The sequence below is a fragment of the Acartia tonsa genome, chromosome 5 (assembly GCF_053477335.1).
Source record: "Acartia tonsa isolate MP-2025a chromosome 5, ASM5347733v1, whole genome shotgun sequence".
In the NCBI taxonomy this organism is placed as follows: Eukaryota; Metazoa; Arthropoda; class Copepoda; order Calanoida; family Acartiidae; genus Acartia; species Acartia tonsa.
The window spans coordinates 17205454-17232643 of record NC_137264.1 but is presented as its reverse complement, the minus strand read 5'-3'; the positions used below and the strand labels follow the sequence as shown (position 1 = coordinate 17232643).

Sequence of the window (27190 nt, the reverse complement as noted above, 5' to 3'; positions counted from 1 at the left end):
AAGTTAATTTTGAAAAGAAAAACAATTATATTAATACAACTATAACACTTAACGGCCGCCGAAATTTATGTTTTAAGATTTCGAATTTAAAATTTACATAGAGATAAACATTTTCTGAAAAAATTGTTATTCTAGCTTCAAAAATAAGGAAATTTAAAATTGTTAAGTAATAAAGGACCTACAGGGTTGTTTAATAAAAGGGTGAAGAAAGCGAAAATTGAATCCGACTCCCTTAAAGACGGAAATACAATTTTTAACAGGGTACATGCACAAATTATCCCTCTTGCTCTAATAGGACCCCGATTAATATCCTTCATAACCCTACCTCCCCTCACCTACCAGAAAAATATTGTAAGGCCTTCAAGACTTAAATATATATAATCTGGAAAGCAATTATTAAATAATACGGAATAAACATAAAACTAAATCCTCTTTTTTACCATAATATTAATCATATACGATACCAACCTCTATCTTTGTGGTCCAGAGGGGCACTAGCCAAGGGTTCTGGCAGGATGGTAAGTGTACAGTTCTTCACTCCAGGATCAGCTGTTACTGTACAATTCTTTACTCCATTGTCAGCTGATGCGGAGTCTGTATCTTCATCAAACCTAAGTTTGTCCTGATATTAAGCAATTGCCCAAGACTAATGCAAAGTGGATATACCACAAGGTCTTATTTTTTGTGTCTGGACCAAATCTCGTTTGTTAAGTGCTGGTCATTTGACAAACATCCTGCAGAAAACCAACGCCTTATTACATAGTTTTTGCCTAAAGTCCCAGTGTAAGACAGTATTGATGAGTCTTGAGGCAGTAGCCCCAAGCACATCAAAACTAATGCTGTTAAAAAGGGTATCTCTTGCAAAATCATGACATCAATAGCCAAAAATCTATGCAACTTATTACAATTCAAAGTTTGGTCTTAAAAACAAATATTTTACAAGTAAAAGGTTATGGATTTAGCCTTTAGGGAAAAATATTAATATTCTGTTAATCTTTTGCACGGAAAATCGTCGTAGTGAAACCTACTATATCAACAGTATAATTCTACCTGTTTGTTCGTTGCAGCTTAGACTTGTCTCTGTATAAATTATAAGCACCGGCTGTTAACGTGTTACAATCTAAAATAGATTAAATTATTGAAAAAGCTTCCATAATCATAATGTTATGCGCTTTACGTCAATTGGTCCCCTGCTCTTGCTTTTCTTATATTTTGTACATGTAAATATGTAAAAAACGTTCGATAGAAATCACGAAACCTTGGCAGATTTTTGCTAATATAGACAATTTTCTCGAAAGAATCATTTCAGAATTTACTATCCGCAAAGTACGACTCAAGATATTTTTATTATGAACAAGTCGAAATTCACAAGTTTTTCAAAATTGAATATTTAAATAAAATGCATTTGAAAGATATTAAAATAGTTTCTAAAGATTTTGTAATCCTTGAAGAATAAAGGTACGAAGTGACCAATATATCTGTATGTCTATCGTTATGTAAGTCTTTCTGTCAGTTTGTCTTTCTGTCTGTGTCTTTAGGTCTGATTGTATATCTCTGTTTTTCTTCTGTCTGTTTGTGTATCTGCATATTTTTATATCTGTCTATCAATCTTTTTGTTTGTATATATGTATGTTTGTCTATCTGCATTTTTATCTATCTATCTGATTGTTTGTCTTTAGGTACGATTATTTATAAGTCTGTTAAGTCTGTCTAACTGCAAGATTCATTTTCTGTCTGTTTAACTAACTGTCTGTTTATTTGTATGTTTGTTTGTCTTTCTGTAAGGCTATTAGTCTGTCAGTTTATGAATATACAAGCGGCTTTGCCCCTAGCCTATTGGGGCTTTGCCCCAAGAGGTATAATTACATTTTTTATAACCTGGAGATCCCCCATTCCACTACTATTTTAAATAATTTTTAAAAAATGGCGGGGGATTTTTGTTTTTAGGGGGGGGGATGTCCCACCCCCCAAGAAAATAGCCTAAAACCACCACCGGTAGAAGAGTATAATCCGATCAGTTCAGTGGTTACTGAGATCTTAAGGGACAGACGGACAGACAGACAGACAGACGGACGGACGGACGGACGGACAGACCGACATCATTCTACTTTTTATTATAGATTAATGAATTCCATCCTTATCTACAAATATATGTATTACCTGCAGCTAAATCAGTTGTTGTATTGATGGAAGTTGTGAGAGAGTTGTTACTGGGTTGATGAGAAGTTGTTGTTGTTGTGCCACCATTGGGGTTCAGGTTCAGGTACTTCTGGCGCTTGGATGCACTTCTGAAACAAGAATTTTTGATAGCGCAGTTACGTAAATTCTAAACGTCCGTAACTTAATTTAAGGCATCTAGCGGGGGTTGCACCTAACACCATAAACTTCTCCTTTCCCAACATAGACTAAAAAGACTTCTTAAGACCATTTCGGTCCAGTGGTTATAGATATCTTTCCGTACACATACACTAGGCAAAATCTTGACACGTAACTGATCCCAAAACAGCCATAAATTTGTGTTTTCTGGACGTTTGCAAAGCATTTGATTATATAGAAGTAATCATAATTTGTAGATAAAAGCTGTGAATATATGTAAAAACAAAAAGAATCCTTTTAATCAGTAGAAATAACATAAATTAAGTGATAAGTTAATTTTATATGTTTTTATTATTTTAAATTTAATTGTAATTATCGATTTTATCAAAATTAATTCTTTTAACAAATATTACAACATCCTTAAGTAACAGAACTGATAGATTTAAATAAAATTACTAAAATTTAAACAACAGAGTCATATATCACATGCTCTTTGAGTCTTTAGTCGTGATTTCTTCGTAATTTTAGACTGCTAGGTTTAATCGTATCCGAGAAAAAGATCATCTCTCGCTTAAAATTTCAATTACAGCTTGATTGGGAAATGGATTTACAACGAAACTAAGTCATATACTAGATGCTCCTTTCAGTCACCTGTCTTTAATATCAACCAAGAACCTCACGTTTTTTTATACTGGAAATTTATTTGCTTTTTTAATTTATAATTATTTTGATATTTGAAACTATTCGAAATTTCATATGAAACAAACAAAATAAACAATTTGTTCTTGATTTTACTGGTATTAATTGTTTTATGTTGAGAGATGAAACATTAAGTGCATTAAATCTTATATATTTTTTAGTGTAATAGATGGAAAACTAAATCAAATACCTATGATTGGCCTTTTGACCTAATAAAAAGAAATACAAAATTACAAACTAAGCCACTCAAAGTCTTAAAATTTATTAGACTTGAACACTGCTGTTTATTTTGGTCTCAAATTAAAAAAAAAATGATAACCAAACTATTCCAGTAGGGGCTTGGGGCGCCTCCACCAGAATATAAAAATTCAGAATAACTATATATCACATATTCTTATAGACAGGCCTTTGGCCCTCCGGGTTAACAAAACTGGTAATAAACTTAGAAAATTTAGTTTTTATTCGTAGAAAAATGTCTAAAATACGATACGATACATAGAATATCAGTATGACTTAAAGCTGGTTCTAATCCAGCGGATATTAATTAGCTTCCATGCCATACTGGAAATGATATTGATTTTTTTACTGTTAGATCCTACATATAATAATTTGTTATAATAAGAAATGTTTTTGCTTTTGTGTCATCAAAGTTTTTGTTCCAACACTTAAATAAAATAACACTTATAAAAAACATATTTTTTTTGAGTTATCATAATCCATTACAATTTATTTAAAATTAAGGGGAGATGATTTTCTGTTCTCAGCTATTTTTTTGGGAGCATAAACTGCCCATTTTTCCCTCTATGTGTGGCTATTTATAGTTCTAATAAAGTCATCAACAGAAAAGTTTAAAATGAATAACACAACTTTTTTTCTTATCCTTTTCTTTAATTATGCCAGCTTATTATGTATATGTTGGATATATCTAACTTTGAATAACTGGTTCATCATCTTTAAGTTTAATATCCTTGACACGAAGAGAGCGGCGACATCAAGACACAAGTGTCCTTTCACTTCTGCATATACATCACATTGTCAAATTATTACAACAGCACAAACTGGCCCATCCATTTGCTTCACTATTAACATTTAACATCCACTTGAGTCTTTTTTTAAATTGTATACACTGGGTTAGCAAGGACGTCCAAGGAAGGGGGAGGATAAAAGGGTTTCTATCCCATACCCAATTTTTTTTGGGAAATACATTAGATAACACTCTATAAACCTTTAAAAAAACCCTACTCGGAAAAAAAGCTTGGACGTCCTTTTGTGGGGCGTAAGTAAATGCACACCTAAGACATATTGTGACATTTACTAATTAGAAAACTCCCTCGTTTTATTCTTTCTCTCACTTTTCTTTCAATTCATCTATCAATCTATCTCTCTATTTTTTTTCTACATTTTTTGTTTTTTAGTGTATTATAGAAAGATTTTTTTCTTTTAGAAAAGTCATATAAATAGTTATTTATCCATTTTAACTTTTATATGCAATATCAAAACTACTATTAAACATAATTCCATTATTTTTAGGAAAGCTTAGTACACGTCTCGGGCAAGTCATGAGATTTTTTGAGGATAACAAAAAAATATTTAGAAAAACTGTTAAAAATCATGTATTTTTGCAGGGGGTTATTGCTCATTTAATCCTCCCCATTATCATATTCTTATTTTAGAATTATGGCATTGAAGGTTAAGGATCTCTAGAGCTAATACATATTTTGGTATCTAAGATAAATGAGGTTTAGAGGAGGGGGGGGGGGGGTAATTTTTTTCTACTGGTGATTTAGGTAATGGTATGGAATTGTCACCACCTTTTCCAGACACATTAACTTGATTAGGCCCAATATCCTTTACGATGTTTCCACAATGCAGTATCTTAAATACAAAAACAGCGTACTTTGCAAGAAAACAAATAAGATAGTTTTCTTATTTAAATAAGTTTGATTTTATATACAAATGTTTCCAACTAAAAATATTATTTTTTTTATTGCTGAATGTTTAAGATCTTAGCAAAGCAGTTAATTCAACTGATGATATTCAAACCTCTTTTAGAGTTATTTTAAAAATACTTCACAAATGAAATAAATTACAAAAGGTTAATATTAAATTATCTTTGATATCCTAGTGTATCAAGTACTGGCATGAATGCTGTGAATTTAATTTAATCTTTATAAACTTAATTTTAAAAAAGTTAAATTTTATCCTCACAAACTTGTCGTACTTTTTTCGACAACTACATTGTATGATAACTTATACCACCTATCTTTCTTATATATTGATACAATTTAGTATTTAGGTCATTCTCATAGAAGGGATAATTATTAGAATATGCATGCAGGTCATAGTAAGTTACAAAAAAATACTTTATTGACGTTTAAAACTTTATAGTACACATATTGGTTTTAATTACCTTTCATCGCCCTCAACCACCCCTCCCTCATCTCCTAAATTTATCACATCTTTTGTTTTTAAATTATTGAAGACTTTTAAAGAATGGTAGCTATTAAAAATTGCGAATAGAATCTTTTTGAATATTGCCATCTTGGCGGCTCCAAGACGCAAGCAAATCTGGCAGGGTAATCCAGGTCAAGAGCAAAACTATTTTTTCTTAACTACAATAGGTTAGGCAAGGTAGGGTTGAGATCGAGCTAGCCTAGCTATAGATTACAGCCTAGCTAGTTTTTAATAACGTCCATATTTTTGTAAAGAAAAAATATATATATATAGTTCCAGTATAATTTTTGGAATATTTTCTACAATTGTTGGAATGTTAAAAAATTGTACAATCTTTACATAAAAGTAACAGGCTGATAGTCTGTGTCTGTGTGTCTGTAGCGAAGGATCTCGCCTTCGCTGAACCGTATGTAGTTTCCTTTTTGCCGTGAAGCTTCTTAAAAGTACATAGGAATTATAACTTTTTTATGGGGGAAGTACCACAATGAATTTTCCCCCTCGTTCATATGGACGTAGCCGCTAGTGATGCATGACTTACCTAGAATGAGGTTGATCATTTTCTTCCATAGAGGATGGAGGTCTTGTTGTGCTATTACTGTGAGAGTCTTCTCCACTACCTGCGGTTCTATCCACTCTTATTAACCTAAACACAATTTTTAAAAGCCTGATAATCATAGGAATCACGTGTTTAAAAACAAGTTAATAGCATGAATGTTATGTGACAAAATTACTAACATTTTCAAATTTAGACATACTGAACTTTATAGCATATCATAACTGTAATCATAATATAGGTTCAAACAAAATATAACACCTCCAAATGGACCAACTTTAGGATCATAAAATTCTATGAGTCTAAAATTTAAAAGCTTTGTTCATAAAATTTGCACTACCTTGGTACTTTAGCAGTTTTAAGAGCGTCTGTTATTGTCAGCTTTCCCCATTTCTTCCCTTCTGTCTCATGACCACTAAACAAACATATTAAGATTATTTATAAAAGTTTTACTTACTTTGGCTTAAAACTTTGGATACTAAGCATTGATCTATTGGTACAACTAAGAATTACCATCAATTAATTTATTCAATCTAAAGTAGGAGAATTTTTTTGTTTTATAAAAAAAGTAAGTAAAATTAAAATACCGTATCTAAAGCAATGAATGTAGGCATTTTCTTATTCTTATTAACCCTTACAGATCAATCTCATTTTTTTTGTAGGTAAGATGGAGAGCTGTAACTTCATGACTTTTTAAGTTTAGTAATTATACGTCGGCAAGAGTTGATTTTATTAGGATATCTGGTCTGTGTCGGTCGTGGTGTCCGGTCAAAGTCAGTTGGGTAGCAAAAAAAATTAGAAAAAATTCTAAATAAATCTTAATTTCTACATTATGACTTTTGTGTATAAGGTAGAAACCTAATTTTTTTTTGGTGAATACTTAGATATCAATGACCTTCTGAGAAAAGTGGTGTCATGACCGTTTGACCGCTCCCTGACCGACTTTATGACCGATTTTTGTCCGGCTTTTGCTACAGACATATATCATGAATATGGTGAATCCTAAAATGGTGGGTCCGGCTCTCTGGCATATCTCAATTTTGGCGAACTTAAAATTTTGCAACGCCTTAGTAGAAACAAAATTAATTTATATTTAGAATATATACATTCTGTATTAAAAAGCAATTAAAATTATCAAGAAATTTAATTTTGTATAACAAAAATATCAATTTGATTTTAAAAATTAGCGATGACATCGCAGACAACTTCGTATGAAACTAATGTAAAAATTCAAGTTACTTCTAGGATGTCATGACACTTTTTTTTAGTAGCGAAGCTACTCTATTTCCAAAATGTCCATCTATACTTAACTTTGTCATAAATGGAGTAGGGGAAAGGTGATTTTCTCAGCTACTATTCAAGATAGACACCTGAAACTTCTTGACACCATTCATATAATCATTTTTGAAAACAATGGCAGTTGTAGGTAGCTTTACCCCTTCCGTTTTTGAGTGGGGAGGAGGGGGACGGGCATTGAACGCTTCCTTTAACCTTTTATATCATCTTCTATTACAGCAAGAAGGTTGTGTGCATATTCCCTGGTTGTTAAAAAATTTCCGACCGTAAGTCGTTACCTTGATAAAACAAACAAATAAACTATTAGGAAACCATTGTTCTAGAGTTCCTCAGATGTTTTCTATCTAATTTTATGTGTGAGAGTCCACATCTCCATCCTTGGGGTTACAGGATGCGAACAAACAAGGCAGGATCATGCAGGTGAAGAACAAAAATATTTTTTTTTACTTAAACAAAGCTTTTTACATTACCAATATATTAAAAGATCCTATAGTAGTCCATATCAATTTAAAATATAGGGTTTAAAGTCATTTTCAGGTTTTGGGTATGACCTGCATAAAACTTTAAATGGCTCCTATGAAAGCACTTTTAGACTAAGATAATTTTATTTTTAAACTCCAAGCTTAAACTAACATGTTAACATGACATATTAAAATGTCATAAAAATCTGCCGCTATTTTCCCACCAACCGCTAACTGCAGTGGCAGACAGCTTCCAAGTACACCACTGAAGTTTATATTTTGAGAATTCTAATACAAAATAAACTTTTTTTTTGGAAGAATTGCTCTTCTACCCTCAAAAATAAAGAAAACTACAGCAGCTTAAAATCTTTAAAAAGGGCCTAACAAGGATGACAACATCCATAAGTAGCGTGGCACAAAAATCGTGGATGAGAATACATACAAATAGAATGAAAGAGTAATCTTTAAAATCAAGAAAAGATTCACTGGAAAAAATAAACACAAAACCTTATTTTATTTTCTATAATGATTGACATACCAACGGCCAAAGTAAATTATATGCTGGATTTAATTTAGATATCAATAACTAAAAAAGATTTGAAAATCGGACCATAAACACCAAAGTTATGGTGAAAAATTTGAAAAATACAAATATAGCCTAAAACCTGCTAAAAAGCAGTCCGACCGCTATGAATGTGTTAAAGTTAATTATGCTCGTTAGTGTTGGGAATGTTGACAAAAAGTTTCAGCCTTCTATCTGTCATAGGAGCCGAGAAAATCACGTTCCCCCCACTTTGTCTCCAACCGAAATACGGACATTTTGAATTATAGAGTAGCTTCGATACTAAAGTAAAAGGGTAGGAAATACAGAAATTCTTTATAAAACAAACACTCTTTAAGACAGACTAAAAGACATTTTAAATTATAGAGTAAATTGCAAACAAATAAAAGATTCATTTTTCAGCTCAATTTGTTCCTGCAAACATTTTAAAAAAAGCCTTTCTATAATTTTGATCGGTCCCCCCGCCCGTACGTCCGTCCATACGAATTAGAAAGTGTAGCAACTCTACCAAGAAAGTCTGTACGTTCATTTAACCCTTAACGGTCGGAGAGGGGGGGGGGCGTTGAACGCCCCCCCATCCGGTTTTTTCTATCTCATTTTCTGTGTGTGAAAGATAAAGAGCCCATACTGCTTGACTTTTTAAGTGTGGGTATGACACATAACTGAGAGTTGGAATTTTTTGAATATCTCCATCCTGGCGGGCACAGGATGCCAGCAAACCTGGCAGAGTCATCCAGGTAAAGAACAAAAATATTTTTTTTAATTAAACAAAGCATTTTATCTTGCCAAAATACTAAAATATCCTTTAGTAGTACATCCTCATATTAAATACAGGTGTTCAAGTCAATTTCAGGTTCCAGGTATGATCCTGCAGGTCCTGATCCTCCAGGTCTCCAGAAATCTTTAAAAGGCTCCTGTGGCCGCAATTTTTGACTTATAGACTTCAAACTTTAAACTTAAGCTTTTCTTACATGTCTACATAATGTATTAAAATTTCATAAAGATCCGCCGCCGTTTTCCCGCCGACCGCCGACTGCGGCGGCTGGCAGCTGCCAAATATAGCTGCTGCCGCTGAAATTTATGGTTTGATATTTCAAATATAAAATTTACACAAAAATAAACATTTTCTGCAAAAAAAATTTTCTTCTAGCTTCAAAAATAAAAAAATTACAGCCGTTTAAAATTTTTAAGTAAAAAAGGACCTAAAAACAAAGGTTGTTAAATAAAAGGGTGAAGGAAGCAAAAATTGACTTTGACTTACTTAAGGTCGGAAATTCATCATAACACGGGGGACTTGCACAAAAAAATTTAGCCCTCTAGCTCTAATAGGAACTGAGATAATAAGGGGGGGCGTTGAACGCCCCCCCCCCCCCCGACTGATTAAGGTGCGGCAAGGGGCCCGACTGTTAAGGGTTAAAACATGCTGATTTGTAACTTTTTTGACAACATTTTTTGTATGAAATAATAATTAAAATCGACATTTTAGAATTGTCATATCAATTTCGAATTTTTCATAATGATTCCTATGACAGTTAGGCACAATTTAGAACAGTTTTGTACGAATAAGAAAGCGTAGCAACTCTATATTATCTATCAGAAAGTCAGTAACTCCATTAAAAGATGCTGTTTATCCTTTTTATCTGGTTTTTGGAATAATGATTCCTAGGAAAATAAGTTAAAGTATTATAAGCAAGGCATCTCTATAATCAAATCCTAAATATGAAAGTATGTCCTTTTACTGATTCCTATATTTATGCAATTTTACAAAAAATGTATGTACAATTTTGTTTAGACTTGGAAATTAATGTTAGTAATTTATTGTTTGACTGTTCTTCCTTCTGATTTTAGAGCTTTGAGTTTATGGATGTTGTCATCCTCGTTTTACTTTAAAGTGAACACATTTTATATTCTGCGAATAAATTGACGCCTAAGCTAAAGTCACCCGTTACTGTTGAAATGAAAGATAATCAGAAATAAAATATGATACATGTATAAAAAATCAATATTTTTTATATTTTTATTCTCAAAACTGTTTAATTAATGGTGGTGAATTAACCACTTTTTGGTACGCCCCCCTTGAAACGCCTCTATTATTCTACATTCAAATTGATAATAGTACACAATGTTATTAGGTACATTGTTGTATTGATTTTTTAAAAGAAAAAAGAAATTTAATTTTAAAAGATAATTTAATAACAACCGTTCGAGATTATATTAATCAATAATAATTTTTAGATTTTTTCGTTTAATTAAATTCTTTGAAATTTTGGCGATAGTTCTCAGTGAGTAAACATACAAAATGAATGTTGTTATATATTTTTGACTTTAAACAAATGCTTTAGTTAAGACAAATTAGTTGTACCAAATGATTTTTTTAGTAGAAGAACTACTCTATAACTCAAAATTTTAATGTGTTCGTCTGTAAGAATTGGTATTTGAAAAAGCTAAAGATTTTAACTGCTATATAATAAAGATGGCTAAATTTTTATGGAAAAATTATGGTTTCCTCAAAGGGACTAGTTGAGCAAAGAACACCGCAAACACTCTAAATTACAAATAAATTGAAAATAATGAATTCGGAAATTTTTAAAGTGAAGCTTCTCTATAATTATGGTCGATCGGTCAGACTGTCTGTCCGGCCGTGACAGTTAGCTCTTTTTGTTAATTTAGACATTTTTTCTTATCAATTAAATAATTTTGTATGTTGATTCCTATATAAGTCAAATACGATTTAGGAAGCATAGCATCTGTTAAGTAAATGTTACTAGAATTTCTGTATGTCCATTTCAAACATGTTGATTTTAAATTTTTTTTTGCGATAGTTGGCGATAATTGAAATAATGATTCCTAAGACAACATTGTACAGTGTTTTAGCCGAAGCTTCTCTATAATTAAGTCCTAAAAATGTAAGTATGTCCTTAAACAGTATCCTATATTTAAGCAGTTTTACACTCTACAAATGTTGATGTGCGTTTGACCTACCACTTCAGATCTTTGCATTTATAGATGTTGTTTATGAATGTTATTATAATTTACTGTATATGCACAAATTTATATCCAATAATATTAACCGTTCCTAACCTCTCTGAAGGGCCTTAACCCTGTCAGGATTATTTAATATTTCCTAAACTAATCTAACTCAACCTAACCTAACCTAACCCCTGGGAAGGGGGGTAAATCCTGGAGGGTTTCTGTTATAACTAACATAACTAAACCTAACCTAACCTAATTTTACTGAGCCAAAGTAAATCTAACCCCTGCGGAGGTTTCAAACCCATTAGGCTACTCAATATTATCTGACCTTACCTAACCTTACCTAAACCCTGCAGGGAGCCCTAATCCTGCGAAGCTACTCTATATTATCTATTCCTATCTAAATAAACCTAACTTAACCTAAACTAACCAATGCAGGGGACCCTAACCCTTTTGGGATACTCAATATTAATTAAACTAGCCTAACCTTACCTAATTGAATCTAAAATAGCCTGACTCCTGGAGGCAGCTCTAACCCTGCAGGGTTACCCAAGATTATCTTACTAAACCTACCCTACCTAACTCTATCCTAACCCCTAACATAACGGGTCTACTCAATATTACCTAACATAACCTAGCCTAGCTTAGCCTAACCTAATCTGACTTAATCTATCATAACCTAACCCCTATGGATGTGCTAACCCTTCAAGAGTACTTAACATTACCCAAACTAACTTAACATAGCCTAACCTAACCTAACCCAACCCATGTGGAGGGCCCTATTTCAGCGGGACAACTCAATATAACCTAACCTAATTTAATTTAACCTTGTTTAACTTAATCTAAACCCTGTGGGAGGCCCTGACCCTATGGGGCTACTCAATTTCATCTAAACTAACCTAACTAAACGTAACTCAATCTCTGGAGGAGGCCCTAACCCTGTGGAGCTACTTAATTTTACCTAAACTAATCCCTGTGGAGGAGAGCCCTTACCTTGTTTAACCTAACCTTACCCGTGCAGGGGGCCCTAACTCAGCGGGGCTACTAAACTTTACCTCACCACTGCACTGTGGAGGGCCTCCAGGGCTTTAATCTGATAATTTTTCATTTTTAATATCCGAGGAAAGCTGTCTATAATACGATGCGTTAAATAATTATTACTCAGCTTTAAAAGAAATCAGATTTCAAGTCTTTAACTTCCCTCATGTCCAATTGTTGAAATTTTGAAAGTTTTTAAAATCTGCCGTTTGAATCATATTGTTTGTTACATCTATATTTAAACCTTTAAAGATTTTACTTTTCTATAAACCATTTCAAAATTAATTTATGATATACATTATTTAATATACAACATTCAAATATAATTTTTTTATTTCATAAATAACATTTTCTACTTTTCATCCCTATTGTCCTTAAAGTGTTAACTCAGTATAAACTTTGTACTTTCCCCCCAACTAATTTGTCTAACTACGCCTCCCACAATACAAAACTGTATAAAAGTCGTAAGAAATTAAGACGGAAAAAACTCGAGATATTTGTCATGCACGTAATACGTGGACCCACCATTTTGGGGGTCACCATGAATATCGTGGCCTGTATTACAGCTAGAGACCTAATTTTTTTTTGGTAAATCCTTGAGCAATAATAAACAGATAAAAATATTAATTTGCGCCGCCAACCGCCGTTTTACCGCCTTAACCGCCGAAAATGGCGGTTTCCGTTATTTGCCGTTTTTCGGCGATGATCAGAAAAAGTAATTTTTTTGTTATGAAAAATAAAAGTTCGTCCTAAAATTTGGTCATCCTAGCTGCAAAATTTGCCGCTCTACAGCTGTTTTAAAATTTAGCGGCCGGCCTCTAAAAAGCGGCTAAGGAGCGGTCTGACTGCTATGACTAGAAAAAGTAATTTTCTCTAAAAATACACATGAACCACCAGAAAAAAAATTTACGTCTTTATCTGTACCAGGAGCCGAGATAGAGGGGGGGGCTCTTGGAGCCCCCCCCCCCCCCGATCTATTAAGGTGGGAATTGGGGCCCGATCTGTAAGGGTTAAATTATTCAATTAAACTATGACATACAGTAGTTACTACTCTTTATCTTATTTATCAATGCCCTTTAACCGAAACATCAAGAGCCAATTTCTACCCTTATTAATTATTCAATAAAAAAAAATTCTTGTTTCTTTTTTGTTTTCTTTAACGACTATTCTATCAATCAAAGATCCTACACTTGAAATATAATAACTATAATAGGATGTTTGTTTGTGTGTGTGAGTGTGTGTGTCTGAACCGAAGGATCTCGCATAACCGCTAAACTGATATGGTTCTCCTTTTCATGGTAGCATCTTATAATTTCTTTGAAGATTCGTAGCTATTTTTGGGAGGATACCACCACCCACCCAAGAGAAATCACCACTATAAAAATACCCCTCCCCCCCAAAAAAAAAGCACATATCTACTGTTTATAAATTAATGAATGTGAATAACTTACTAGTCTTTATCTAATCTATCTGTCGAAAATCCTGGACTAAAAATTTCAAAGTAGGCACAGATCTACTCTTTATAGATTAATCAATAAAAATAACTTACTCCTCTTTATCTAATTTATCTGTGGATGATCCCGAACCCAAAGCACCAGAACCAACCAGCTTGGCTATTCTACTGAAACCTGAAAAAAACAGAATAAATTAAATAAGAAAATTATTTTGTTATGGAACTGTATCCCTGTAGGGTTCATCTAGCTCTTACTTAAATAAATTTGCTTCTAAAGAAAAGGGGATAGGTGAGCATATAAATAGCTTAGAACCAACTAAAGTTATATACTAAAAACATGGCTTACTCGGTTTAGCTATATAAAAGGTCATTGCTATTTCGCTATAACAAAGAAAATACTAGTATTAGTAAATTGTTAACATTTATATGCATCCGTGGTAAAATAGCCTATACTCATCCTGGGACTTCCCTGGATGGAGGGTGTAGAAAATAGGCCTAAACCACCCCAACACTATACCTATAATAAGGCTGTCTAGAATAAAGAACTGAATAAGTTCAGAGATCTTAACGGACAAACAGAAAACCTTACTTCTTTCTAAAAATAGGATTTCTCCATAAGAATGGTATTTCCAGCTATAAAAGATATTATTCGAAGCCACGACAAATCTCGGAAATTCTTTTTCATGGAAACTAGAATGAAAAAGTTGGAAACATAAATATTGACGCTAGATAGGACCCAATATCTTTTCTTTGATAGTTTTCTGTAGTAAATTGTCTGCACCCCCCCCCCCCCCCCCTCTTAGAACACTCAAAATAGTTATAATTATTTTTTTGGATAATATTATATTGCATTTTACCCGCTACCTTAACACCCTCTACCCCCCCCCCCCCCATTTTACAAATTAAAGCTTTGGCCTCCCCTGAAATGTTTAGAGATCCCTAACACACCTTTAAAATATCTTAGGGATACTTAACCCCCCCCCCCCCCCCATTCCCATCCTAATTAAGAAAAAGGGAGGAAACAATATAATTTTTGTCATTATATCACTAAGGTTACTGTTTTACACTGTTCTATTTTTAAATAAGAGGTAAGTTTATGGATTGAATATTGAACTAGAAAGGATGTTATCATCTTTTTTAAAGAAAATGTCTGACTGAAAGAATGAGAAATAGTCGACCTATTTATTGGTATGTAGAAATAGAGATAATACACACGGAACTGATTTATAAGAAAACCCGCGCCATTAGCCTAAAATGTACAGTACACTACATGCAGCCTTAGTCGAGAAAGTTTTGGGTTCAATACGTGTCATAGAACATCATACATGAGACGTTGAAAATTATACCTTCCTTCGTTTCCGAACTCATTATCCGTTTAGGGTTCAATTAAGGACAATCTAACAATGGTTATAGAGTTGTTACGCTTTTAATTATGTTCCTAAATGTTACATGTGTCATGATGCAAGGTTTTGAATCGATAGGATATTTCGAACAGCCTATATGTATTTTTGCTGTCGTCAAATAGTTTAAATTTGAGAAATTCATAAAACTTTATATTTTTAATGAAGTAATTGAATCCTTGAACTGCACTTCTTATATAATATTCATCATTTTTTTATGTAAAAACTTTTCTTAAATGTCCTTACAAAGTTTGGGATTTCGACAGGGGTAAAATTATTGGAAAATAAGCAAATGGAGACAATATCTACCAAAAATTCATTTTTTTTTAATGTTTATTTTTTTCCATTGACAAATTACGCCTGAGTAAGCTTTCCTAAACTTAGGTATATGCATATCAAAGAAAGAAAAAATAACTAACTTATTTATCCTTTATTTTTTATGAAACTCGTTCCAATTTGATTAAACCACAACTAATATGACCAAAATAGAATAGACTAGGTCAACATAAAGATTGAACTAAGGTTATACCTAAGGGACCCTATTATTTTTAGTAGAACTACATATATGTATAAGCTATAATACAAACAGCTTTTTCATTCCAAGACCTTTAACTGGAATTCATAAATTGACATGTTAATGACTTTTGCCTAATTAGCACCATTCCCCTTATACTAACTTTCAATGTTAAGCATCTGACACAGCAATATAAGGTACAATTTTGGTGTAGAGCTAAGATTCGAACTAATAACTTTTTTGACGACGAGCAGTTGCACTACGTGTTAAGCCCTAGTCGCGGGTTATTGTTTGGAAAAATAATATGTCTTAATTTCACGAATGCAAATAATATCATCAAAACGCAGGATTTCTTCACCAATGAAATACGTAGTTACAGATTGAAAAATCGAACACTTTTTATTCTTTTGAAGGTAAGAAGTAAATTATCCAAATCTATTTCTTTCTTTCTTTCCCTTCACATCATTATTTCTCACTTCACACACACACACGTGCACATACACACACATACACACACACTCTCACACATATTTACACCCAGATAGACATACAAACAGACAACAAATAGATTAGCAATTTTAAAAAGGAACAAACACGAGGTTGTTTGAATTAAAAATCTAAGTTGAAGTGTATAAATTTTTAAATTTACATTGAATATATACAGAAGAGTGTTCTGGGTATCATTTCAGAAAGAAGGACAGACAAACATTATCAAGCTGCTAGAAGTACTATCAACACTGGAGTAGCAAAACCAGAATAATATGGATCTAATACCAGTTTTTAGGATAATCATATTTATGACATAATTAAAAAATAGCCTTCTATTGAAATGATATTGAAAAAAAAGTTTTTGGAATTTTTTGAAATACACATTAATTTCAAGTAAAAAATATGATGATAGTAATTTCTTCACCAGTTAAAGAAATTATTGAAAACGTTGGCATCTAAATAAATATATGGGTTGTAATCCAACATATATACTAATATTCTCAGTAAACCAGTGACGAAAGCGGACATTTAGAGAGTTTATATGCATAAAAAAAATATTTAAAAAAAAAGTATACACTTAAGAAAACAAAAATGAATTAATATTCCTCACTATGAAAGTTGGATTGGACCATCAATTTTCACTGCAATTATCAACTTTTTCCGATATGCCCCACAAAAAAACCGGCGACAGAGACAGACGACCAACTAATTCAAGTAAAATTTTCTGTTACATATTACGTCTATATCTGCTACTGCTATGTCAAGTGTGAGATAAAAATCTAATTTGTTATTTTATAGTCGTAATCCAATATTCGAGTTTTAGAAGTCGTGCAATCAAATGGTTAATTGTCCGTCATTACAAATGAATAATGACCAATCATAGGCCAGTGTACATTTTATCATTGGTAAATTAAAATGTATACTGGCCTATCATCGGAAATTTGTGTTATATGACGTCATTTTTTATGAGGCACTATAAGCAGCTTCAAGATAAGCGACTGAAACGAGATGAAAATTTACCAATTGGGCAAAATTGTAAATATAAGAGCATTGTGTGATTTAAATAAATTAAAATTTGTCCATGGTCCTAGAAAAAAATGATTTATATCCTAGGATTTCACAAAAACTGCCCACACACACACACATCCTCACACACACAAACACACACACCCAAAGAGACAACCACACTGATAAAAAAGAGATTTATTGACTTTTAATAAACTTAGAAAACCAGATTGTTAATTTTAAAAGCGTTGCTTTTCTACATTTAGGTTTGTTCGGTACCTAATGGATAGATCTTCATTTTTGGGTCAAACGAACTGCAAAAAATAAGTTTTGATATCAAAGTATCAATCTATTATAAAGCAATAGGAAGATTATCTGTCTCTTTATCTACTTGTCTATCCATAAAAATCTACTGAAACCTAAACAAACTGGATAGAAGAGGGATTTTATTCAAATCTAAAAAAGTAGCTAAAACCCTGACCAGCATTAGTAATAACGTGCAGACATACCCATATTATGATGTATATGGACAGCGAAAATTTGTAAAAAATGTTAAGGAAAAAGCCTAAATTGTGGACTAAAAAACATAAATCATCATTAGAAAGATAAAATTGTACCATTACTAAGCTGTACGCACATTAATACAATAATTTTATTCTCTAGAAATAGTATCAAGGACGAATATGTTCAAAAGTATCACAGTAAAAGGTCTGACATAGTAGTTTAGTTAAGATCTCGAAAAGCTTCATATTGTAACCGCGCAATATATAAAAAAAGTGAGATAATGACATTTTAGGAAGACTAGTGACTACTTAACTCATACAACTGATTTAAGATTTGAAAATAAAATGTACGTGTAGAGATTTTAAACCTACAAAATCAAATGGATTGGTATCATACAACTCACACTCAAGTCCAAAACTATCGCAGCTTTAACAAGCCAACTGTATAAATTTCCTACCTCTTGACCCAGACTTTTTACTGGAGCTGGTATCATATGAAATCTCGTTGCTGGTATGAACACTGTTCATCGGATTGGCGGGCGGTGCGGATGGCGAGGTTCCGCCCGCGGTTGATGCGGTTCCCGTCGACAACTGGAATCCTAAAATAAAAAAATATATTTAGATTGATAGTTTAATTTTCATTCGGTCGACAAGCAATTTCAATGATTTAAATTGACTTGGTACTTCATTCACTTGATTCTGTTCTTTTTTAATATAAACCCTAATATTTATCTAAATTTGAATTTCTGTTATCTTTTGAACACTTTGTATACATTTACATTTTTCATTTAAACGCTTTGCCAATGTCACATTGTCATAAATTTAAAAGATAATATCTAAATCAGGAATAAATGGATTAAACTCTAGAAAGAAAGAGACTATTATTTCATTTCCACCTACCCCCACCACACCTGCCCCACCTCGTTGCCCAATGGTGTCTTACAATTCTTAGGTTAAAGAATAGTATTGCCCCCACCCTCCCTCCCCCCAAAAACAAAATTATCTACCAAAGGAGGAATCCTGTTTGATAAGGCTAAAATTATATTTAGAAATATGATGTAGCAGCAAAATTTTGGTCTACTGTTAGAATATCTCAAATAATACCAGGAATTTAAGGATATGGCTTCCAAAAAAATTACATTATATTGTGTAAAATATTAAAAGTTCTATAATTGGAGCATGTTTGTACATAGCATTAAGTAGACATTTTCTTTAAGTATCCATATACAGAAGTAATATAAATATTTTTTTACTTTCCATTTTTTAAAGTCGACCCCCCCCCCCCCCTCCAACTCTACATCTAAAGGCCTCTAGGGGCATTGTAGCTAGTGTAGAATATAGAAATATACAAATGAATATACAACAGTTTATTATTGTTTTTCGATGCCCCCTATAAATTTTTTTGCCTCTCATTTTAATTGTGTAAAAGGTATTATATTTTGTTGTCCTACAATTCTGGCGGCCACAGAAGACATCCAAATTCCAGGTATATCCAGATATATTTCAAAAGATCCTTTTTTGCTCAAATTAGTAAGTAACATTGATAATAAGATTACAAATGCCAAAGGCAGTGTTGCGGAGCCGGAGCCAGGAGCCGTGGAGCCGCCATATTTATCTGGAGCCGGATCCGTAATTTTCGTTAAAAAACGGCTCCGGACTAGATAAATAAAGAGATTTTTCATAAATTATAATTTGGTAACTCTGTTTTGTCATGTGCAAATGCCCCTATTAAGTTTTTCAATTTATCAAAAATTGAACTTTTAAAACCTTCAAAAGTCAAAAATAGACCTGGGAATAAGTTTGTCGAGTTTTTTCTTGATTTTAGGTCGGAGCCGGAGCCGCACCAAAATCAACGGCTCTGCAACGCTGGCCAAAGTTTTTTTTTATGTTCTGACGGATGAGACTTTGAAAATATTGGACTTTACCTATCTAAAAACAAATATTTCAAAATTTTTCTCTGCTTTTGTCTCCCTGTTTTAGACTGTTTTATTTTACTGGCGTCAGCAAAATTGTAAAATTAAATTCAGGTATTTCACAACTTGAAGGGATTTATCATCTCAAGAATAACCACATTGCCACTTTCTTTTTCGTCATATGCAATATTTAAAGATATTAGATACCAAATTGAAAGAAAAGGCAAGGAGGCAAGTAGACGAAACAACAAATAGTTACAGAGTAATTCTTATCTTTCTAAATAGTCAATCCATCAATTGGACCAATAGGACAAAGTGTAGAAACATTCCACCTACATTATTGGTTAGAAAGTTTCCACATTCTGTTTTATTTTATTCATAAAATAAGACTTATATAGATGGTTGGATTTCTGAAGATAAAGCTTTGCGTTGTGAAATTATATTTGACTACAATTAATAGTATAAAAAAATTAATCCATTTGTGACTAAATATAGAATATTAAACATTGATTTCCGTAAGCTAGAAATTCCTTGGGACGAATTATTGTGTCTGATTGAATATCAAGAGTAATAAATCTATTAGTTTGTCTGTGTGAAATGGTTAAATTATTACCGTATAAACCATCTTGCCATGTTGCCAAAATTTTATCTGAATTCTTTAAATCCAGTCCAGACTTTAGTAGAGTTAGGAAAATGCAAAGTTTTTGCAATAACAATGAAAATAAATACAATGTTTTCATACAAGCCAATGAAATACAGCCAAATAATAATATTTGCATCTGCCCTGACAAGACAGTAAACTGTGTATCTTAACTGTATATCTGTATCGGTTGTATACTTTATTGATTCAATTAAGAAGATAAGCATTACACAGGCCATAATTTAAATTTCTGCAAATGATTGATAATTAAGTCTTACAATTATTGATCTTTATCACTTAACAACTCAAATATTAGCGGTTTTTATTACTGCGATAATTTTGAACATAAATGTCCTTGTTTGGTTGAAAATTATATGAATATACTTAAACACCCAAAGATAAATAAATATAACATGTAACAAACTAAATACAAAGTCTAGCCCTTAGTAGTGTTAAAACAAATATGAGAAAAATTCATATTTGCAAAGTTATGACTAACAAAATTACCCCTTCTGTAGATAAATATTATAGGTTAATAAGTTTGGAACAAGCTATTCAGCATTCAATAAGTACCCAAAGTTTTTTTATTCATTAATAAGATAAAAGGTTATGAAAATTTGGATAGTAGTGTAATTTCTAGTCCAATGTTCCCTCCCTCCCTGTTAGAACTAGGATGAAAAAATACATAACCAGCGAAGTTAATCAGAATGTACAGTTAACTGTCATTAGAAAAATGTTGCCTTGGAACCTTTAAGTAAAATTAAATTGCCAATAGACGAAATCTGTAAGAAATACTATTAACTTTGAAAATTTTGAAAGTTTTACAGCCTAAGAAATTTTATATAATTTTAGCTAATAATGTTGTTTGAACAGTAATAATCTTTAGTCTTTTTGTAGTAACAAGGATGACAACATCCATAAAAGCGAAGCTCTGAAACGGTAGGACAAACGGACATTAACACTTGTATAATGTCAGAACTGAATAATCAGAATGCGAATGTATAAGAGTCAAAGCAAAATTGTAAGTAAATTTGTTGAAAAACTGCTTGATACAGGATAATGTTTATGGACATACTTACATTTTAGGACTTGATTATAGAGTTGCTTCGCTTATAAAATTGTACTTTGTTGTCCCAGGAAACAGTATACCAAAAATCAGACCAATCGGATAATTAGGTCACATACAAATTTGTTGTTAAAAATGTAAAAAAATCAACATGTTTAAAATGGACGTACGGACATTCTGGTAATGATTATAGAGTTGCTACGCTTTCTAACTCGTACCTAACTATTACAGGAATCACCATGCAAAATTTGAATCCGTTTGGACAATTCTAACATTCCTTAATTAACGAAAAAAGCTATTTAAAAAAGTAAAAAAAATCAATATGTTAAAAATGGACGTACGGACATTTTGGTAATGATTATAGAGTTGCTACGCTTTCTAAATCGTACCTAACTACTAAAGAAATCACCATGCAAAATTTGAAATTGATAGGACAATTCTAACATGTCTAAATTAACGAAAAAAGCTATCCGTTACGGACGGACGTACGGACGTACGGACGTACGGACGGACGGACCGACCCTAATTATAGAAAAGCTTCGCTTTTAATAATTGAATACCCTCAAAGATAAATCAGACACATCAAAGAATGGAAATTAGTTTCATGTACGCAACACAAATAAAGCATACATCTGTCCAAGAACTGGTAAAGACATTTGCAAATTTAAATCTATTTAATCATAAATATTTGTGTATGACTATTTGGCTGATTTTGCCAATCCTACTTTCATTTTTTTCTCTTCTAAAAGCATGGTTATAAGAGTAGGTTCGAAGCTGGTTTTGTCAAGACTAGTAGGATATTATGTCGACAGGTAATTAATTAAATTTGAATAATGAATTATTTTACAGGATCTGTCAGTCCATTCTATTTCTAATAATTACCTTTCATTAGCCTCCGTTCCTTCTGCCTATTCTTCTTTCCGCCAGGACCAGAGGGACCGCTGGCAGCTGAGGCGCCACGCATCCCCGAAGCCCGCATAATCTCAATCATCTCGAAACGGAAGGCGGAGATATCGTTCTTGATCTCGTTGACATCGTCCTCTGTGACGCCCTCGTTCTCCGCCTTGCGTTGTTGCTGCGTCACGTAACGACGCACCAGGTTACGCATTATGTTCTATAAAAATGAATTGTATTTTTTAGTATCACAGCATATGTCTGTCCTTAAGTTAAAAAGTATCAAATTGGCGGGTAATTTTTATGGTAAAAATAAAGGAATGTTATTGGTTGTCTGTCGATGTATATTTAATTTATTAACCTATTTTTTGTTAAATATATATATTAATTTCAATTTTTAACTAGTATAAAGATTGTGTTTTTCAAAGAATTTTTGCAGATATGGTTATTATTTTATAGAATTGAGAAGGCTTGAATAAAGCGAAATATATTTTCTACTAAGAAGTTTGTTCTTGTTGTGTAGCAGAGATCTAGCCGCTCGTTTTTTTGAGACTTAAATATAATATCTAGAGAAATTATCAAAATATCTTTCTAGAATTCTTTAAAATCGTATTTGTTATAAAATGTTGATAAATTATTAACCTGATATTTCAAATCTCTTTCGCTAGCCTGCTTTACTTTCCGCTGAAATAAAAAAATAAAGTTAATATTAATTTAAAATTGACAAACAAAACACTTGAAAAATCTTTCATAAACTAATTTTAAGAAAATCCTATGACAACATTTTTACTACATAAAATATTTAAATTACAATAAAAAAGTAAGATATAAAAAATATTAGAATTTAAAATACCAAATAGTTTCTATTTATTAAGTTTAACAAATATCTGTTAAAATTTTAAATTATAGGATTTCTAACAATAAAAAATGAATGAAATCACCCATAAATAGCATTGTTCTAAACAAGTTTTTATTTCTTTTGAGGAGGAATGGGTTAAGAATAAAGTTATAAACAAACCAATATGATAAAAACAGTACTAGTGGCTCCGTTCCTACCATCTAGGAGCTCTGTTTCTAGGGATAAATGAAAATACACGTAGGGACCTCAATCGGTTAAGTAGTTATAGAAATCATAAGCTACAGACAAAAAACTTTAATACTTTTTATAGTAGGATAAGGATTTACTTAATTAAACCATCTGTTTGTGATTGTTTTAAATATGCCAAAGTATCACGCCTGCATGTGTTACCTCAAGTAGACACATTAGCGAAATAAGGGAATTCAAAGGTGTCTAAAAAATTAGAGAGATAAGTTTAAATGTTTCTGCTGTTGTAATAATCAGCGGACGTGATTAGACACTAAATTTATATCGTAGTGGATTAAGTGTAATCCATGTCCGAATTTTCCAATCTTCTTGTCACTGCTGAAAATTTAAATTATCCATCCAAAATATTGTTAGCAGCAAAGCTACAACCATGATGGTTTGGTTCTACTTTTCTAACCCCCTTTTGTTTAGTATATTATACTTTTCATTCTAATCCTATATTTTGAAGCTAGCTTACTCAAAAAAGCTTAAAATTCCCAAAAAACAAACAAAGGATGAAGGAGAAAAAGAGATAGGGAGAGAGAGCTAGATCACTTTTTGCTGTAATACTAATAAACAACGTTTGATATAAGTCAATATTGTGAAATATTTAGTAGAAGTGAGGGGACACATGTAATTAAGGTTTAGATTGTATTAGATTTACACCCATGAGGCAAATAGAGACAGTGTATACAAATTAATGCTTCACCACGGACCAAAATTCTTATAAACAAAGAAACTTTATTCAATAGATTTAAATGCTGCTTTTAGCCCAAGCATATCCGAACTTCACACATTATTAAAGCTCATATAGCCTAAACTAAAAGTAGCTTAGAGCAAAACTTAAAAGGTTAACATACAGCGCAAGGATACGCGTTTATATCAAATTTGTTAGCATGTTACTAAATGCATAATATGATTATAATATTTAAGGAAGTTTTAATATTTGACAGATTTTTAGCTATTCTCTATATTTTTGATAAATGATATCCATGCTCTTATACTGTAAATAATATACTTAGTATAACTATAGAATATGTAATAGAAAAACGACAAAACAAATAAAATACTAATATATATTATTAGTAATAGATGAAACTTATTCATATACATGTAGATAGACATTTTGTTAATTTTTTTAATTTGACAATAAATTTAGAAAAATATCATTTTTAGATTAAAATCCTACTGTTTACATATTTCATTAGAAGAAAGATTAATGTAGATACAACTTAAATTTTTCTCATCACGAGTAGTCTTCTGGGTGAGGTAGCTCCTTCAAGTGTAAAGCATAAATGAACTGCAATCTTATGCAAAATGAAAAAACTAGTTTATGAAACGTTTAATGCCTACCACAATAATACAATCCAATGTCTCTACTTCTCTGACTTAGTTAGGATAGATTGTTTAGTGGTAGTTTAAATTTGCTAAAGTGTCTGATTTATGAATTAAAAATTAATTAATAAAACCTTCTAATCTATAAAATCCGAAGAAAAAATATTTTTATCGTCTTTACTCTTTGTTTAGGGTTGATCACAGGACTTTAACAATAACATCATCCACCTCTCCTTGATTGGAGATTTTAAAAAAAGTCATTAGGTAACGTATGTAGCTCAAATCAAAAAGTTCAATAAAAGATCAAATTAATGACAACAAAGGTTAGTTTCTATTTCAGGAGGGGGGGGGGGGGATTGTAAAAGTCCTGACAATTTGTCTAATTAGTCCTTTTTTTAAGGTATGAAAAAAATTTCAACAACTTATCCAACAATATTCCTGTGAAAAAAAGTTTCTGTAACAATAAATTGATATACAGAAAGAAATCTCGCTGTTCCTAATTATATAAACCATATCCAGCAGGATATCATTATCTAAACAATGTGAATAATAAAAAGCGTAGTAATAACAATCATTAAAAACTGAAATATAAATAATTAATAAAAAAGGGGCAATTTTACTCTTATTGCATCTTGACAACAGACGAGACTTTGTTAAAAACGTATTTTTTATGCTTTGCTTTGGGTATGATAGGTTAAGTAGAGTTAAGAAAACCTCAGTAGGCAAAGTGTGTAATTGGAATCAAGTTTACATATGAAGGATTGACAGACAGACGGCCATAGTATTAAATAGATAGTAACTGCTCTGATAATCAACCATATACACCAGGAGGCCAAAGGGGCAATCAATGCTGCACACAATGTAACTATTTTTAAGAATAGCAAAACAGTATTAACAAGATTAACAATATCCATATACAAGTAATTAAGAGTATATATAAATAGAGGCAACTGAGGCAAAAGCAAGGTTTTTAAAGTGCCTATAAAAAAATGACGTCAAAGAATACAAATGACCAATGATAGGCCAATATACATTCTCATTGATCAATGGTAAAATACTGGCCTACCATTGGTCATTTTAGTTGTATCACGTTTTTTTTTATAGGCACTATACGCTGCTTCCAAGTGATCCAGTATTTCAAATATCAGGAAAATCATGGTATAAAGTATATAAAGTTTTTAAACAATAAGATCATTCTAAAGAAGCCTTAAACTTAACATTTTGCTGATATATAATTTTTTCTATTTTGGATGCACAACGTAATTAATGATTATATTAATGGATAAGATAGAAAAGAGAATGCGAGTTTTTATTTCAGGGACAAAGGTATTTGAAAATTATTTAGTATAATTTTTAAATATTAATTTCATAAATAAGTTTTTTTTAGCATTACCTTTATTTTGTAAACCCAACAATTTAAAAACTTTAGGCAATTATTTTTACGGTAGCTTTTAACTGCTTTGATACAATGCATTTTTACTTGCTAGAGAATATTTTTCATCCAATGACTATTCCCTCTCACCATGTTCCACTGTTCCTAATAATGATTAGAACAAATATAGTTCACACCAATTAATCTCTTCTGACCTAATACAACCTTTTACTTTAAGACTAACATACTAGCGGCTACGCCCCTAGAGGCCTCTAGGGGCACTTGAGGAGGGGAGAGTCAAATTTGTTAACCCACTTTATTATTTTAGATTTTATAAGAAAAAGTAAAAAAAAAAATTTTTTAGTGGGTGAATTTTTTTTTTGTTGGGGAGGGGGGGGGGGTGATCCCTCAACCAATTTTTAATTTTAGTTGAAAAAATTGAAAAAAAAATTTTTGGGGGGTAGGGAATAATTTTCTAGTTCAAAATAGTTATAAACCTTACCGGGACCTATGAGAAGCTACCCTGTTAAGGAAACCCGATCGGTTCAGCGGTTAGCGAGATCCTTCGGTACAAACACACAAACACACACACAGAAAAATAGACACCCTGTTACTTTAGTATAAGGATATTCTTATTAAAGAAGAAGGTCTAGGAGCAAATTTAAACGTTGTTTGAAAAATAGAGAAAAAAATTTATGCTGGGGCGATCATTGCTTCAATTTTAGAAAAAAATCATTTGAACCTAACAAAGTTTTTAGGCTATTTGAAGAGTGATACTTTCCACCTCATTTCACGGAAATGGCCCCTGTAATTAGGGGCGACGCAGCTGGTGGAAAAAAAGGAAAAACGACTAAAATGGATTAATTTAATTAGGCTTCTGTTTATAATTACCTTTTTTATTAATTGTCTTTTTCTTAATAAATGGTCTTTTATTATAATCATTAATTGTCTTTTTCTTAATAACGAAAAAGTAAAATTTATAAAAAACAATTATATAATATAATGAAATTTCATTACAGAAAACCTATTGAATTTATATATCTTAACTTATTTAGGTAGCCTTGATTTTCTGAAGTTAGGATTCAGATGCACGAGGAGATTGGAGGTGAGAATCCTTTGACCAATCCTAGATTGGTAAGCTTCGCGCACAGCTGAGTGTATTCTATGTTA

General features: G+C 31.9%; 1 protein-coding gene across 1 annotated transcript in view; it reads right to left on the bottom strand.

Moving 5' to 3' along the window:
• Trpgamma (Transient receptor potential cation channel gamma) overlaps window positions 1-27190 on the bottom strand; it is a 121364-nt gene that overhangs the window by 2201 nt on the left and 91973 nt on the right. The window contains 9 exon segments of the mRNA XM_080160558.1: window positions 469-611; window positions 1051-1120; window positions 2161-2288; window positions 6008-6112; window positions 6363-6437; window positions 13902-13980; window positions 18175-18315; window positions 22218-22449; window positions 22872-22913. Of these exon segments, the coding sequence (XP_080016684.1) occupies window positions 469-611; window positions 1051-1120; window positions 2161-2288; window positions 6008-6112; window positions 6363-6437; window positions 13902-13980; window positions 18175-18315; window positions 22218-22449; window positions 22872-22913 (1015 nt within the window).